The sequence below is a fragment of the Rhinatrema bivittatum genome, chromosome 2 (genome assembly GCF_901001135.1).
Source record: "Rhinatrema bivittatum chromosome 2, aRhiBiv1.1, whole genome shotgun sequence".
NCBI classification, from domain to species: domain Eukaryota; kingdom Metazoa; phylum Chordata; class Amphibia; order Gymnophiona; family Rhinatrematidae; genus Rhinatrema; species Rhinatrema bivittatum.
Genome location: NC_042616.1, coordinates 732,645,995 through 732,662,513, shown reverse-complemented (window position 1 = coordinate 732,662,513; position 16,519 = coordinate 732,645,995). Strand labels below are relative to the sequence as shown.

The 16,519-nt window shown below is 44.0% G+C and overlaps 1 protein-coding gene across 5 annotated transcripts in view; it reads right to left on the bottom strand.

The window, feature by feature from the left end:
• OXR1 (oxidation resistance 1) overlaps positions 1-16,519 on the bottom strand; it is a 1,217,970-nt gene that overhangs the window by 42,987 nt on the left and 1,158,464 nt on the right. For all 5 annotated transcript variants that reach the window (XM_029591868.1, XM_029591869.1, XM_029591872.1 and 2 more), the window contains one exon: positions 10,530-10,625. In XM_029591868.1, coding sequence (XP_029447728.1) covers positions 10,530-10,625 — 96 coding nt within the window. The remainder of the gene's footprint in view (positions 1-10,529; positions 10,626-16,519) is intronic.

Genomic DNA, 16,519 nt, shown 5'->3' with positions numbered 1-16,519 from the left:
TGGGGAAGATAATGTCATCGCAAAAAGATTAACTGAATTCTTTGCTTCAGTGTTTATGGATGAGGATGTAGGGGAGATACCCATACAGGAGACAGTTTTCAAGGGTGATTATTCCAATGAACTGAACCAAATCACTGGAAGATGTAGTAGGCCAGATTGACAAACTGGAGAATAGTAAATCACCTGCACCAGATGGTATATACCCCAGGGTTCTGAAAAACTAAAATGAAATTTCAGAACTATTACATGTCATTAATAACTTAACATTGAAATCATCCATTGTACCTTAAGCCTGTAAGGTGGCCAATGTAACCCCGATATTTAAAAAGAGCTCCAGATGTGACCCGGGAAACTATAGACTGGCAAGCCTGACTTCATTGCTGTAAAAAATTGTGGAAACTGTTATAACAGGTAGTATTTCCTCTGGCAGCAGGACTTGCGAGGACCGTGATGGAAGGACTTGCGCACGGAGGATGGTGGGTCCGAGGTGCTGGCTGAGAGCTGCTGCAAGGTCTCGTGATGGTCCTTGAGCTGAGCAACCGCGTCTCTGACGTAGTCCCTGAAGAGATTTTCTGCGGTGCAGGGCAGGTCCGCCAGCCCTTCCTGGATCTCTGGCCAAAGGTCAGAGACCTAAAAAGCCAGGCCATACGTTGGGCGCTAATGCCCGCAGCCAATACCCTGGCCACAGTCTTGAAGACATCGTAAGTTGACGTGACCTCATGCTTCCCAGCCTCCAGGTCCTTTTGTACCACTCCTCCAGCACATCCTGCTGCTGAGGCAGGTGCTCTGCCAACTTTTGAACTTGTTTCCACAAGTTTCTTTTGTATTGAGCCATGTACAATTGGTTGGAGGCGATATGGGCAATAAGCATTGCCCCTTGAAAGGCCCTCCTTCCAAGGGCGTCCAGGGCCCTATGCTCTTGGCCTGGAAATGCGGAGGAATGGATACGTAATATCTTGGCCTTTTTTAAGGCAGACTCCACAACCACGGACTGGTGGGGGAGTTGGTGTTTTTGAAAGCCAATGTAAAGGGCATGTCTACCGGTTGACTGGCAGGACAGAGCCCAGGTGTTCCCACATCCTGTATAGAAGTTCCAAGATAATTTCATGGTTTGGGATGGCTACTACTGCCTTCGGGACATCCACAAACTAGAGAACTTCCAGCATTTTGTGGCGGGCGTCGTCCTCTGTGAGGACTTTGAAAGGAATGGTTTCCGCCATAGCCCGGACAAAGCCTGCAAAGGAGAGGTCTTCTGGGGGAGAACACTGCCTCTCATCCAGCAGAGAAGGCTCAGAAGGCAAGTTGCCAGAGTCTTCGGAAGAGGATTCAGATGATCATCGCCCCAGGGATCATATGGCACATCCTCCTAACGTTTACAGGAGGTCGGCAAGGGAGGCCAGCGCCCATGCCCATCGGTAGCGACATCGAGGGTTGTCTCGGCAACCTCTGTACCGGGAGACTCAAGGGCATCCACGGTTCTGGGGCCACTGAGGGCCCCAAGGGAACAGATGGGTCTTGGGACTCCCAATGGCCCTAGAATGGGCTTGAGGAGTGGAGGCGCCTTCTAGGGCTTTGGGCGCGGTTGAGAATCTTCCTCCTCGGAGGATCCAGGAAACAGTATTGCTCCAGAGGGGGACCTCAGTGGCTGATGGGGAGCTGAAGGAGCCCCGGGCACCAGTTGTGTCAGTAGGATGCCCAACAGGACATCGAGATGCTCCAGCAAGGGCGCTTACAGTTCAGGCGCTGGCTTCGTCACCGGTTCAAAGCTCAGGAGGGCTCAGAGCACTACCTGCTGCACCCCTGCGGTCCAACTCCTCCTGAAAGTCTGGTGATGAGAATGTGGATGACTGAGGAGGATGACGAGGAGGTTCAGTACCCAGCACTGCACTTGGTGGGGAATGCCTGGGACTCCCGGGTTTTGGAGAGGATGGGGCCTCTTCAGAAGAGGCTCGTCATGGGCTGGTGCTGCTCTGGAATCGGTACCTTACAACGACTGCTGGTGTCTGTGTTTCCCTCGGTGCTAGGCCTGGTCCTTCTCCAGCACCTAAGGATGCCAATGATCCGGATGCCTTGGAACGATCCAACGATGGAGTGGGCTGGTCACCGGAGGCCCTCTCATCATGAAGAGGAACCACGAGGGATGTAGAAGGCGATGGTGAGTCTGAGGGGTGTTCACGGCCCCTTGGTGTCAAAGTTCCCGTTGCCGGGGTCGATGGAGCAGACCTCTTGGCACCAATAAGCCGCTCCATGTTGGCCAGACGGGAATGACGGCCCTTGGAGTTCATCTGGGCACAGTTTGGGTACCCGCAGACATTGTGGGAAGCCCCCAGGCAGAGGATACAGACCTCGTATGGATCTGAGAGAGACATGGTCCATGGGCACTGACGGCACTTGCGAAACCCGGATGATGCCATGAAAACAAGAGGGCTAGCGGTCGATGGCCGGCCGCCACCGGAAGGCGACATGCTCGGGAATAGGCCACAAGGAAAGATAGTAAAAACATCTACTGAGAAGCCGGAGGGCCAGACAGTGGAGAGGGAGCCCGTGCAGATGATCCCAGAGGGAAAAAAAAGCTTGACGTGAAAAGTTTTTGAAGAAATAAGGAAAGAGCTCTGAGAACCGTGAGCTAACTGCTTTGCAGACAAAACGAGACAGAAGAGGGACCCTGCGTGGCTGCACGGATAGTGGCATGCTGGGCATTCTCAGTGTGCCAGTCAAAGTGTCTAGAAACTTTGATAAAAGTTTTCTGTGCTGGGCTCCATCTGACGATGTCACCCATCTGCGAGGACTACAATCCTGCTTGTCCTAGGAGAAAAATGCTTTGCATGCTGGCTACCTTCCAAAATTCTCCATACGAAGCAGTCCAAAATGCCCTGAAAATTTGCTCCCCCCAACAAACCTACAACATGTAAGGCTTGACTGTTTCCACCCCCCCCCCCCAGCTGGTGAAGTCATCCCCAGATCCAGAAAAAGTCTCTCCTTTAGGGCATACCTCTTCAAGTCTGAAGAAGTCCTCCTTCCTTCTAATTCCTCACCCACCCAACCTCGGAAAAGAACCCTTGTCAGCCAACTCAAGACAGCACCCCCATCTACCCCTCTGCAATTTTCTATTCTCGAGGCCTCATCTATAACAAAAAGAGGGGCTGCTAAGCCCTTCTACAATCTAATTGCCAAACTCAGAATAATTACATCCAGAAAGAGCTCTTCAGACTTTTCAGAGTGAAGGAAGAGAGAATGGGAAGAGATCCCACTTAGGTAGCGCTTTCTTTTGGACCTAGGGGATGAAATCTTTCCTGGGACGAGGCCAGGGCTTGTGTATTGGGTGTTTTGGGGAAGATAAAATCACCTGTGCTAACTGGCGCCTATATCTCAGGTCAGTAAGTAGGGGATTTATGAATGCAACAAGGTACTTTTGGCCGTATCCTGTAGATCTAAATTTAACAACTAGTCTGAAGCAGGTTTTACATTTTCTGGTTGCACCATGTCCATGGAAATAGTGGGCATGAAGAGTATTCCATGTTATTTCTTGTGGGCCTGGTAAAGTCTCATTTGCATAAAACCCTCCCTCATTTACATGTGAGGGTAAACTAATTTGGGCAAGTCTCTGCTATTGTGTCAGGATTGTGCTAACATGCACAAGGCCTTAGTGCACAGCATGCTATTTTAACATGAATGAAACAGTTAACATATATGCATAGGTCCCGGCCTTTACTTGTACTATTCTTTGAGATATATCTGGTTACATTTAAAACTATTTCTTAAGAACATAAAAAAATTGCATGCTGGGTCAGACCAAGGGTCAATCAAGCCCAGCATCCTGTTTCTAACAGAGGCCAATCCAGGCCACAAGAACCTGGCAAGTACCCAAACACCAAGATCATCCCATGCTACTGATGCCAGTAATAGCAGAGGCCATTCCCCAAGTCAACTTTATTAATATCAGTTAACTGACATCTCCTCCAAGAACCTATCCAAACCTTTTTTTAACCCAGTTACACTAACTGCACTAAATCACATCCTCTGGCAACAAATTCCAGAGCTTAATTGTGCGTTGAGTAAAAAAGAATAACTTCATGGAGTGCCAGCTAGTCCTTCTATTATCCGAAAAAGTAAATAACCGATTCACATCTACTCGTTCAAGAACTCTCATGATTTTAAAGACCTCTATCATATCCCCCCTCAGCTGTCGCTTCTCCAAGCTAAACAGCCCTAACCCCTTGCCTTTTCTCATAGGGGAATTGTTCCATCCCCTTTATCATTCTGGTTGCCCTTCTCTGTACCTTCTCTATTGCAACTATATCTTTTTTGAGATGCAGTGACCAGAATTGTACACAGTATTCAAGGTGCGGTCTCACCATGGAGCGATACAAAGGCATTATGACATTTTCTGTTTTGTTAACCATTCCCCTTCCTAATAATTCCTAACATTCTGTTTGCTTTTTTGATTACTGCAGCATACTGAGCCGACAATTTCAAAGTATTATCCACTATGAAGCCTAGATCTTTTTAATGGGTGGTAACTCTAATATGGAACTTGTGTAACTACAGCAAGGGTTATTTTTCCCTATGCAACACCTTGTACTTGTCCTCATTAAATTTCATTTGCCATTTGGATGCCCAATCTTCCAGTCTCGCAAGGTCCTCCTGTAATGTATCATAATCTACTTGTGATTTAACTACTCTGAACAATTTTCTATCATCCGCAAATTTGATAACCACACTCGACGTATTCCTTTCCAGATCATTTATAAATATATTGAAAAGCACCGATCTAAGTTCAGATCCCTGAGGCACTCCACTGATTACCCTTTTCCACTGGGAAAATTGACCATTTCATCATACTCTCTGTTTCCTGTCTTTTAACCAGTTTTTAATCCACGAAAGGACATTGCCCCTATCCTATGACTTTTTAGTTTTCTTAGAAGCCTCTCATGAGGGACTTTGTCAAATGCCTTCTGGAAATCCAAAAACACTACATCTACTGGTTCACCTTTATCCACGTTTATTAACCCCTTCAAAAAAATGAAGATGATTTGATAGGCAGGACTTCCCTTGGGTAAATCCATGTTGACTGTGTTCCATTAAACCATGTCTTTTATATAATCTACGATTTTGATCTTTAGAATAGTTTCCACTATTTTTCCTGACACTGAAGTCAGGTTCACTGGTCTATAATTTCCCAGATCGCCCCTGGAGCCCTTTTCAAATATTGGGGTTACAGAAAAGGTATTTAAATATATGCAAACTAACACAGCAAGGAAATTCTCTTTTTGATCATGCAGAAAAGATCTTCACTAATATGTGGTGGTAATTTTCTTTAAAAAGAAAAAAGTACTGGGTTATAGGACAGCGGTGATTTTCACGTTCCATTTTTTTTCCCCAATGGGGAAAAGACCCAAGCTCAAAAAGGTTCCAGGAGAGCAACCCTGCAGAAAGTCACTATAAATATGTAACTTGTTAAGCATTTCATAAAGGAAAAAAACCCAAACCAACAGAAGGAAGTTGTTCTGGAATGCAATTATAGAGACAACCATCTTACTAATTAAAGGAAAAAATAATATTTAATCTAATCATCATGCCTGGTGCTTTTTGGTGGTCCGAAACGCGATCGTGTCGGGACTGAGTTTGGATGAGTATCACCATTATAATTTTGTGATTACAATTGAATGTGTGACATCATTATTACTTGTACTGTGACAGTGTTTACCAGTTCAGCTGGACAAAAGAACGGTTAGACTCATTTATGTTTTGAAAAACTTTGGAGTTTCCATCTTGTTTCAAGTTTTGGGACTTTATATAAAAAAGTAAAAATAGAAAATTGATAAAAATGATATAAACAAAGTAAAGGGACCCGATACCACAAGAAGAGTCTGGTATATTATATTAACTCTATGAGTAAGGGTCCTACAAAAATTGTATATATTTTCTTCTGAAGTTTGACGGCTGGAATATGATTGTATGAATGAGATACCAGTCTTAACCATACATTGTGATTTATTGTTTACAACTTTGGTTACTGGAATACACAGATTGCGTTTGAGGGCTTTTTTTGGTGTGATTGATATCGTAAATTATGGCCCACATGGCAACCCTGGACGTGGAATGGAAGAACACCTTGAGTTTTTCGGATTCACAAATAGCGGCTATAGCAAAACAGACATCTTTGTTCGATTCAGGAGAGTTGAATGAGACTGGGAACACGTGGGCAGATTTGACAACGGCTTCGAAGAAGCTGACTCGTGCTGAGTTGCTTCAAGCAATTATAGTAGAATACATCAAGCAACAGATGATACCAAGGGGTCTAAGGATGCAAAAGGGCCCCTTAATGTTTCAGGATGATCAAGAGTTTGTGGCTCGATGGATTGCCATTCTAAACAAGTGTTCCCTAGACCTGATGGTCTTAATTTACGAACGTATAGCCATTTCAGTGAATGAGTGTCGTAAGGAAGTTGAAGACAAAGACATATTTAGCTACTATCAATAATACGGATATTGTGGAAGCATCTACAAAACAATTGGAACAAACCATTTCTCAATTTAGGAATCAGTTGAAACAGTTCAAGGTTCAGAAGTTTCGGCGCGATGAAAATGACTATAAGAATGACAATATATACTTTTGGAAAAATAAAAAAAAGAGTCTACTAAACGTCCTCATGTCACCTTTCAAGACAGCTCTGATGAGTCAAGTGGCAGCAGTGGGGATGATGATAAAAGGAAACAGAAACAGTCTTTTTTAGGCCCATCAAGAGGAGCGTACCATTCTCGCCCGTACAGGGGCAAGATAGGGTCCAAACCACCGGATTGGGAAGGTCCTATAACAAGAGCCCAGGGAATAAGGGCTCAACAACAGCGGAATCCGCAGCAATTTTGATGGATGATCTGATGGTGGAGTCTATCAGTGGTGAATCTGTCCCGGGTGGACTTGTTGGCAGCCACCATCACTGCGTTGGATAAAGGTCTCTCATATGTTCCCTGTTGTAGATACGATCCATTTCAAACACGGATCGATTTGTATAGATTCTTTAGACTGTTATAATTGAAATTATTTTTTTCTGATAGGGATGTGGATGACAGCTCTATTATTACCCCACGATCAACCTGGGTCCCTCCGGGACCGGTGGATTCAGCTATTGCTACGTTTATACAGCTGGTATTGAAGGACCTTTCCCGTCTAGAGGACTAAAAGGTTTTGGATAAAAGATGTTTCTCTCCAGATTGGTCTCAGAGTCAATATTGAGCGATTAAGCAGCTATCCAACAACCAGGAGATAATAGTAAAACCTGCCGATAAAGGCGGAGCTATTGTGGTTCAGGATGTCAACGACTATTTAATGGAGATCCACAGACAGTTACAGGATCCTGTATATTATCAACTTTTGGTAGAAGATCCGACTCAGGACTTACAAGATCAAATTGAGGCATTGGTTGAGGAAGGGGTACAAAAGGGGTTTATAACATTGAGGGAGTCCAGAGCTCTTAAAGTGCAACACCCTGTACACCCGGTTCTATATACCCTGCCTAAAATACATAAAAACAAGTCGAAGCCGCCTGGCCGTCCGATTGTAGCCGGTAGAGGTTCAGTGTTGGAGCCCCTGTCGACTTATTTGGATTTTTTTCTGAAGCCTTTTGTCATGGATTCTACGTTGTTTCTACAGGATACATCGCACATGTTGCGATTACTACAGGAAATATCGGATCTTCCGGGTGATTGCTGGTTGGTAACTTTGGATATTTCATCTCTATATACGAATATTCCCCAACATGAGGCGTTTACATTGATGAAACAGGTTTTACAATCGCATCCCCGTCCACATAAAGTTACGACTTATTTTCTTCTTGAATTTTTGAAGCTGGTATTGTTTTAAAACTTCTTTAAGTTCGATGATAGATTCTATCTTCAGACTCAGGGCGTTGCTATGGGGGCCACAGTAGCCCCTGATATTGCTAATCTATATGTTGCGTATTTTGAGGACCTCTAGTTGGTTCTCTAATATGTTATTATATAGACTATATATAGATGATGTATTTTTCATTTGGCTATCATCATTAGAAAGGCTTCAACAATTTCTGCAATGGCTTAATAGCCAAAATTCGCATTTACAGTTTACGGCCCAGTATGATCAAAGATCTATACCTTTTTTGGATATTCTAATGGTACGTGAAGGGAGTACCATTAGTACCATACAGATCGCAATAACTATTTGCGATATTCAAGTTTTCATCCCACCAGATTGAAGAATGGGTTACCAATATCCCAATTTTTACGACTACGTAGGATATGTTCTACTACGGAAGAGTTTCGGATATAGGCATCGGGATTGTTTATGAGATTTGTCCAGAGGGGATATCCAAGATCTATATTGAAGAGAGCTTTTAAGAGGGCTCTCTTTGCAAATAGATCCCTTTTGCTTCAATATCAACAACGTCTGTTTTCACAACAGCTTACATGCACTCTAAAATATTCTGCCCAAATTAATGCAGTAATAAATGTGGTGCGTACCTATTGGCATATTTTGGCACTTCATGATGTTTTTCAAACAGGACCAAGATTTGCATTTTTTAGGGGGCAAAATTTACGAGATCTGGTGGTCAGGTCTACATCCATTTCCACATTAGGGCAACCTGTGTGTGGTGGACATCGTACTTGCGGACATTGCGATATGTGTGCTTTATCTTTAACTGGAGACTGTTGGCAGGCTCCTCATTCGGACATTGTAGTGCATTTACGGACCTTGACCACATGTGACTCTGAAGGCGTGATCTACGTCATTCAATGTCCCTGTAGATTGATCTATGTTGGTAGAACGAAGACAGATCAGAACGAAATTGATAGAGCATAGGAGTTGTATAAAGACATCGAAGGTTACTGCCCCATTAGTACAGCATTGCATCCAACATCAACATATATTCACTGACCTACGTTGGTTGATTGTGGAAACGGTACAATTGAGTCACAGGGGTGGAGATATACATCAACAGACAGGAACATCATTGGATTTATATGTTGAACTCTATGGATCCTTTTGGTCTGAACGAAAAGATCAACTGGTACTCTCTGATCTGAAAAATATACTGTGGGGTTTTAGTTAACATCAATGCTTGTGCGCCGATTGGTTTGGATATTAGAGACAACCTGTTTGGAAACTGAAGAGGTGGGCCGTCATCTCTGGCTTTCTGGTTTTTTGGATTGTTGGGCTGATGTAGTTATGACAGTGTAAGTGTTTGAGTACAGTTTCATATAATAAGATATCTATACATGCTGGATCTTAAACATAGTTTTTGTGCAAATAAAATAAAGTCCGGAGAACGATTTGTTTACAAACCTGGGATGATCGGGTTGGACTCTTTGAAGGACGCGCCGTCACTTCCGGGATTTCCGATGCGCGACCTGATAGAAGACTAGTGTGGTGAGGAAGCAATGTCAATGTACGACCTGGTTGAAAACTAATATAACCTGATTGGAAACCCAGGTCGCTGTCGTAACTTCCGGCCTTTGGAGTTTAAAGGGTCCAGTTGGTTGCCGTGTTTCTATAAGCAGTACGAGTCTAAATGTAGACAGTGAAAATAACTTTGGACTAAGGAATAGCTGTCGGTTAATATGAATTGAGCAACGATGGATTCTTTACTGGATGTCACTGATGAATAATCGTGAAGGAGTTACTCCTCTGAGGCAGGACCCCTTTTTTGGTGGTCCGAAACGCGACCGTGTCGGGACTGAGTTTGGATGAGTATCACCATTATAATTTGTGATTACAATTGAATGTGTGACATCATTATTACTTGTACTGTGATTGTGTTTACCAGTTCAGCTGGACAAAAGAACGGTTAAGTTCATTTATGTTTTGAAAAACTCTGGAGTTTCCATCTTGTTTCAAGTTTTGGGACTTTATATAAAAAAGTAAAAATAGAAAATTGATAAAAATGATATAAACAAAGTAAAGGGACCCGATACCACAAGAAGAGTCTGGTATTTTATATTGACTCTATGAGTAAAGGTCCTACAAAAATTGTGTATATTTTCTTCTGAAGTTTGACGGCTGGAATATGATTGTATGAATGAGATACCAGTCTTAACCATACATTGTGATTTATTGTTTACAACTTTGGTTACTGGAATACACAGATTGTATCTGAGGGCTTTTTTGGTGTGGCTAATATTTTAAATACATGTCTTAAAGAAAAATTAATGGGTAATGTATGCTAAATGATCTCCCCAATTCTACAGCAAAAGGAAATAATTGATAGAGTGCTTTGCCTTTTGTGTTTGAAATCATACTACCGATAAAGCCAGAAGAAAATATATTTTCATGAATTTCCATATAACTTGGTCCTACAGATTTGTAATGTTATAGTTTTCAGAGGCCTATTTTGTACCATTATCTCAATGAAAATGATGTCAATTACTTTTTCTACAGATTTTTAAAGAAAGGAAAAAAACTCATACTTTCCAGAAAATGGTGGTGACCATGAATTACAATCATATTCAGGTTTGTTACATTTGCAATTGACAATTTTCTACTGTATGCTTACCTCAAACTCTGGGTAGAAAGTAAAAAGGAAGGTTTCTCCAGTGCCATAGAAACAGTCACTCACTTTAAAAGGTTCAGATGCCAATGCACCGAAGACCTAAAGGAGACAACAGGCAATGTTTATGTATGCTACACTGATCAGTCTTATTTGAGCAACAGATTCATTTCTCAGAATAACAAACCAGGCTGGAAAAGGGGCAGTTTTCACACCACCATAAAGGATTCACCAGGTGACAGCAGCATTTAGTGTATTCAGAGTCTACAAGATCCCATGCATGCAAGCTGGTGAGTGGATAATCCCGTCTGCCACTAGATTTAAACCTGAGATTCTGACCTCAAAAGCAATCAGATATTTCCAACAAAAGGTTTGTTGGGCTTTTCTTTTACACAACCTTGTCAAAAACTTAATTATGTACAAGTCAGAAAGCACTAATAAAATTATACTGTGTGCAACTTTCCAGTCTCTAACAAACTGCCTTACATAATAACTAAAGATATAAAATTACAAGAAATACCTTCAAGTTGATTACTTATTTACCACCACTTGATTACTTGCTTTACTGAAACTCATCAAGGCAAGGTACAATTAAAAAAACATCCTAAACATAGTACACATAATATATCATATACCTTACAACATAGAGTGACACTAATATATTCTTCATTCTCTCTCCTTTGCTAATTACTAAGCTCTACTGAAATGCTAAACAAAAACTTTCAAATTATATGATTTTTTAATTTCACACATGCATAAACATACTCCCTACATAGGCTCATACAGTGTAACTATACAAGTTCCTAGTGCAGCCATTTCAAGATCTTTACAATAGCAGTCTACAAAAGAAGCAACAAGAAAGACTATATCATAAGAATTCACTTTACCTAAGCCCAGTATTCAAACTCCTCTGCTTAAATGAGCTGGCAAATAATGTCTGCATTTACCAGAGGAGGTATTAGTTACAGAAAATAGAAAGCAGTGATCCGTGTAATAAAATTGGCAGCTGGTTTAAGTATATTTGTTTTGCTTGTTTTAAAGATTATGAGTGCCACTGTAAACCATTTTTAGTGTTCATATACTGATTATGCATGATTTATAAATATAATAAATGGAAAAGCATTAAATAGCAAGAACAAGCAAATGATAAAATAAAATGCAAAATAAATGATAAAAAAAATGATAAAATAAAATGCAAACCTTGTTAACAACATACAGAAAAAGCTGGAAAAAATCCAGAGAAACAATGGACAAAACAGAATGGAATATTGTATGCAATTCTTGTTGCCACATCCCCTAGGCGGGAATACTTATTTCAATCTCTACCTAAACATATATCCAATGCAATTCCTAAACAATGGCAACGGAAGATCTTCTCCTATATTTGGAGACGACGTCCCCCGAGGGTATCTCAACTAGTCATGTTTCACCCTAAGTTGACGGGGGGGGGGGGGGGGGGGGGGGGGCTAGGTGTTCCTAATCTCAGATGGTACTAAGTAGCGGCCCAGCTTCGGGCGCTCTTCGATTGACATCAAAAGGGAGAGCAAAAACAATAGGGTGCTGTCGAACAGTTCATGGTGGGTAAAATGCCACTCCACATGCTTTTATGGTTACCCCGGGAAGCGTGGACTCCATTACAACATATTCCTTTATCGGTCCAAACCACTCTCACAATATGGGAGTCATGGTAGTCACAGCTCGTGGGGATAGGAAGTATTTTTATAACTTCAGTATTGCAGCTAATGCTCTTTTATATAAAGGGGGCCAGGTGAAATCTCTCAGACTTTGGGAGGCAAAGGGAATTGACAGCTTGGGGAAGATCTGGGCGGGAGACCAAATAATCCCCTTTTCCAACTTGCGGGAACAATACCAGTTGCTCTCAACAGGCGTATTTGCTTGCATATAGGTTCGTCACCTTTTCCACGCGGAGCGGATGGATAAGGATATGGCATTGGGGAAAACCCATTTTGGGCTGTGATAATCTTTGGTGTGAAAGGGCAGATTATTTAAAAAAGGGAATATCTTGATCCTATAATTTACTAAATAAGGACCCTAGCCTAATGCCGGCCCATGTGAAAGCGTGGGAGGCGGACATTAGTCGATTAGCCACTGAAGACCTATGGGGCGATGTGTATGTGGCCACTAAGCAAAGTTCCCCATTTACCCCACTAGCTGAAAATAGCTATAAAGTATTGCTGCGGTGGTACATAACTCCTGCTCGGATTCATATATTTAAACCTTTTGAGAGCCCCTTATGTTGGAAGGGGTGTGGACATATAGGAACATTTTATCATATGTGGTGGTCCTGTCCTCGAGTAGCCACCTTTTGGGCCAATATTACGCACACTATAACCCAAATTGTAGAGACCCCAGTTACGTTGGAACCCGAGAACACCCTTTTGAATTTACCAATAGACATTTCCCCAACCCATTGGAAATTAGTACGCCTCATTATTATTGGGGCCTGTTGCGAACTAGCTACATTGTGGAAATCTTGTGATCTACCCTCTGTGGATAGTATTAGACGGCGATTGCATAACCTGTGGACTCTACACACCGGTATAGATTCATTAAGGCATAGTACACGGGGGACTGCACAGATATGGGCTCCATTGGAGCGCTGGCTATTCCATGGGGGATCTCACTCTTGAACTGTTGCTCTTATTTTAAGACTTGTGAATTACTGGCTGATCGTTATCTCATGGTTTATCTCTGTATTATATATACTGTAATATCTTATCTTGTCTCTTACTTGTGATGAGGGTCTTTCTTTAATATGACCAATCCATAAGCCAACTATTCTTTCCGATGAACATGCTTGTCCTTGGAAGGGCTTAGGCTCTTTCTTGTTACTATCTTTTGTTAAAGCAAATGCCAATTAGGGGATGGGGGGGGGGGAGAGGGGAGGGAGGGATAGGGAGTACACCGGGAATGAGAAGACAACGTGTAGTGATTGTTGAATTTTGGGTGTGTTCACTGAAGCACAGTCGTAAGATGAGACATGATACCAGTTGTATTAATTAATGTTCACTGTATATTGTTTATTGATGACAGTTATTCTGTTGTACACCACATTGTGGAGATTACTTACCTGATAATCTCGTTTTCCTTAGTGTAGACAGATGGACTCAGAACAAATGGGTATAGTGTGCTCGTGCTAGCAGTTGGAGACGGATCTGACGTCAGCACGGGTACATATACCCCCACAGGAAGTGAAGCTCTTCAGTAATCTTCCTTGCAAAAGCTGTTATGGATAGATGTGTGCTGACAATCAATGAAATAGTGAAAAACAGGATTCCCCTGACCGACTGATAGTAGCTGGAGACCGCCAGCATTCCCAACCGGAAGGCGTCGACACCTGGTAGAGTGGATGCACTCATGTAAGAAGTGAGAAGGCTTACCTTGAATTGGTGAAACCCCTGTATACAGGCAGCTGGGTGGGATGCTGAGTCCATCTGTCTACACTAAGGAAAACGAGATTATCAGGTAAGTAATCTCCACATTTCCTGTCGTGTAGCCAGATGGACTCAGAACAAATGGGATGTACAAAAGCTTTACTCCCGGACTGGGCGGGAGGCTGCCTGAGGACCGTGTAAAACTGCCCTTGCGAATGCTGTGTCCTCCCTGGCCTGGACATCCAGACGGTAGAACCTGGAGAAGGTGTGGAGGGAGGACCACGTCGCCGCTTTACATATTTCTGCAGGCGACAGCATCCTAGATTCCGCCCAAGATGCTGCTTGGGCTCTGGTAGAATGAGCCTTGACTTGTAGAGGCGGAGACTTCCCGGCCTCCACGTAGGCCGCTCTGATGACTTCTTTAATCCAGCGGGCGATGGTGGGCCGCGAGGCCGCTTCTCCTTGTTTCTTCCCGCTGTGAAGGACGAACAGATGGTCAGTCTTTCGTACTGGTTCTGTCATTTCCAGATATCTGGGCAGCAATCTGCCAATGTCGAGATGGCGTAGCAAACGCCCTCCTTCTGATTTCTTCAGGCCTGCCGTAGTTGGCAAGGATATGGTCTGGTTGAGGTGAAATCGTGAGACTACCTTAGGCAAGAAGGATGGAACTGTGCGAAGATGGATAGCCTCAGGAGTGAGTCTGAGAAAAGGATCCCGGCAAGACAATGCTTGTAGCTCCGAGATGCGGCGTGCTGAACATACAGCCAGCAAGAACACCATCTTCAAAGTGAGAGAACGGAGAGACAGACCCCAAAGGGGTCTGAAGGTGGATCCCGCGAGGAAATCCAGAACAAGGTTGAGGTTCCATAAGGGCACAGGCCACTTCAGTGGCGGACGAATATGCTTGACTCCTTTCAGGAAGCGAGAAACATCTGGGTGCTTGGCAATGGGCTTGCCATCCCTCCTGGGACCATAACAAGACAGCGCAGCCACCTGAACCTTGATGGAACTGAGGGAGAGACCCTTCTGAAGTCCATCTTGCAGGAAATCCAACACAATAGGGATTGTAGTCGCATGTGGATTGGTGCCATGAGTGTCGCACCATGCTTCAAATACTCTCCAGATTCTTACGTAGGTGAGGGATGTGGAAAACTTGCGAGCTCGGAGGAGTGTATCAATCACGGGCTCCGAGTAGCCTCATTTCTTCAGTCTAGCCCTCTCAATGGCCAGACCGTAAGAGAGAATTGAGCCGGATCCTCGGGGAGGATGGGACCTTGACGTAGAAGGTCCCAGAGAGGAGGCAGGGGAAGAGGCTCCCCTGCCAGTAGTCTTCTCATGTCCGCGTACCAGGGTCTTCTTGGCCAGTCTGGTGCCACTAGAAGAACTAGGCCCTGGTGTTTCTGAATCTTGTGGATGATGGCGCCCAGCAGAGGCCATGGTGGAAAGGCGTAGAGCAGAGTCCCTGGAGGCCATGGCTGAACCAGAGCATCGATTCCGTGTGAGAACGGGTCGCGCTTGCGGCTGAAGTATCTGGGTACTTGAGCATTGGACTTGTCCACCAGTAAATCCATGTCCGGAATCCCCCAGTGATCCACAATCATCTGGAAGGCTGTGGGTGACAGCTGCCACTCTCCCGGATTTAGGCTTTCTCTGCTGAGGAAGTCTGCCGTGGTGTTGTCCTTCCCGGCAATGTGGACGGCGGAGATGTCCTGCAGATTCGCCTCTGCCCAAGCCATCAGTGGGGCGATCTCCAGAGATACTTGTCGGCTTCGGGTTCCGCCCTGACCGTTGATGTATGCCACTGTGGTGGCGTTGTCGGACATCACTCTGACTGCTCTGTTCCTCAGTCTGTGAGCAAATCGAAGGCATGCCGATTGGACTGCCCGAGCCTCTAGACGGTTGATGTTCCACGCTGACTCTTCTCTGTTCCACCGCCCTTGTGCGGTAAGTCCCCTTTTGAAAATAGCATCCGGGGCACCCCACTCAAGATCAATCAATTACACAAATAAATCAAAATGGGATCTTTCTTTGGTTCAGACATGGATTCAGCCCCAAGGATTCCCAGTATCTTTAATGTCTGGGAAATCAGAGCCGGTAACTCATAGTCCTAAACAGTTCCAATCTCGGAGGAATTTCCCCATCCTCCGGGGAGTAAGGATCGGCTTCATCATCTGTACCATCCAGGTCCCTATCAGGAAGACTGGCTGCTGATGTGTGTGTACTTCGACACTTAACCACAGCACCAGGCATGTGGGAGATCACACACCTGCGACTCTGACCTGGCAAGATTGGTCGGGGCCGAGGACTGTGCCTAAAGAAAGGATTACAATTGTTGAAAAAATTCCACCCAAGAAAAGGCAGAAGGATCCATGCCAAAACCAGGAGGAACCTGTTCTGTGCCTACTGAACTACCTTCCCCCGAACCAGTTAGGGAAGTTCCAAGTCAGGCACCCCTTCTGACACAACTTTACCCAGGTCCGAATCAGACTGGGAAGAACCGGGCTTAGTAAAATCAGATTGAGGCAATCCTCCTTGAGCCTCCAAGCAGTGCTGATACAAGTTAGAGGGAATGCCAGGCTGAGATGAGCGAATATAACAAGC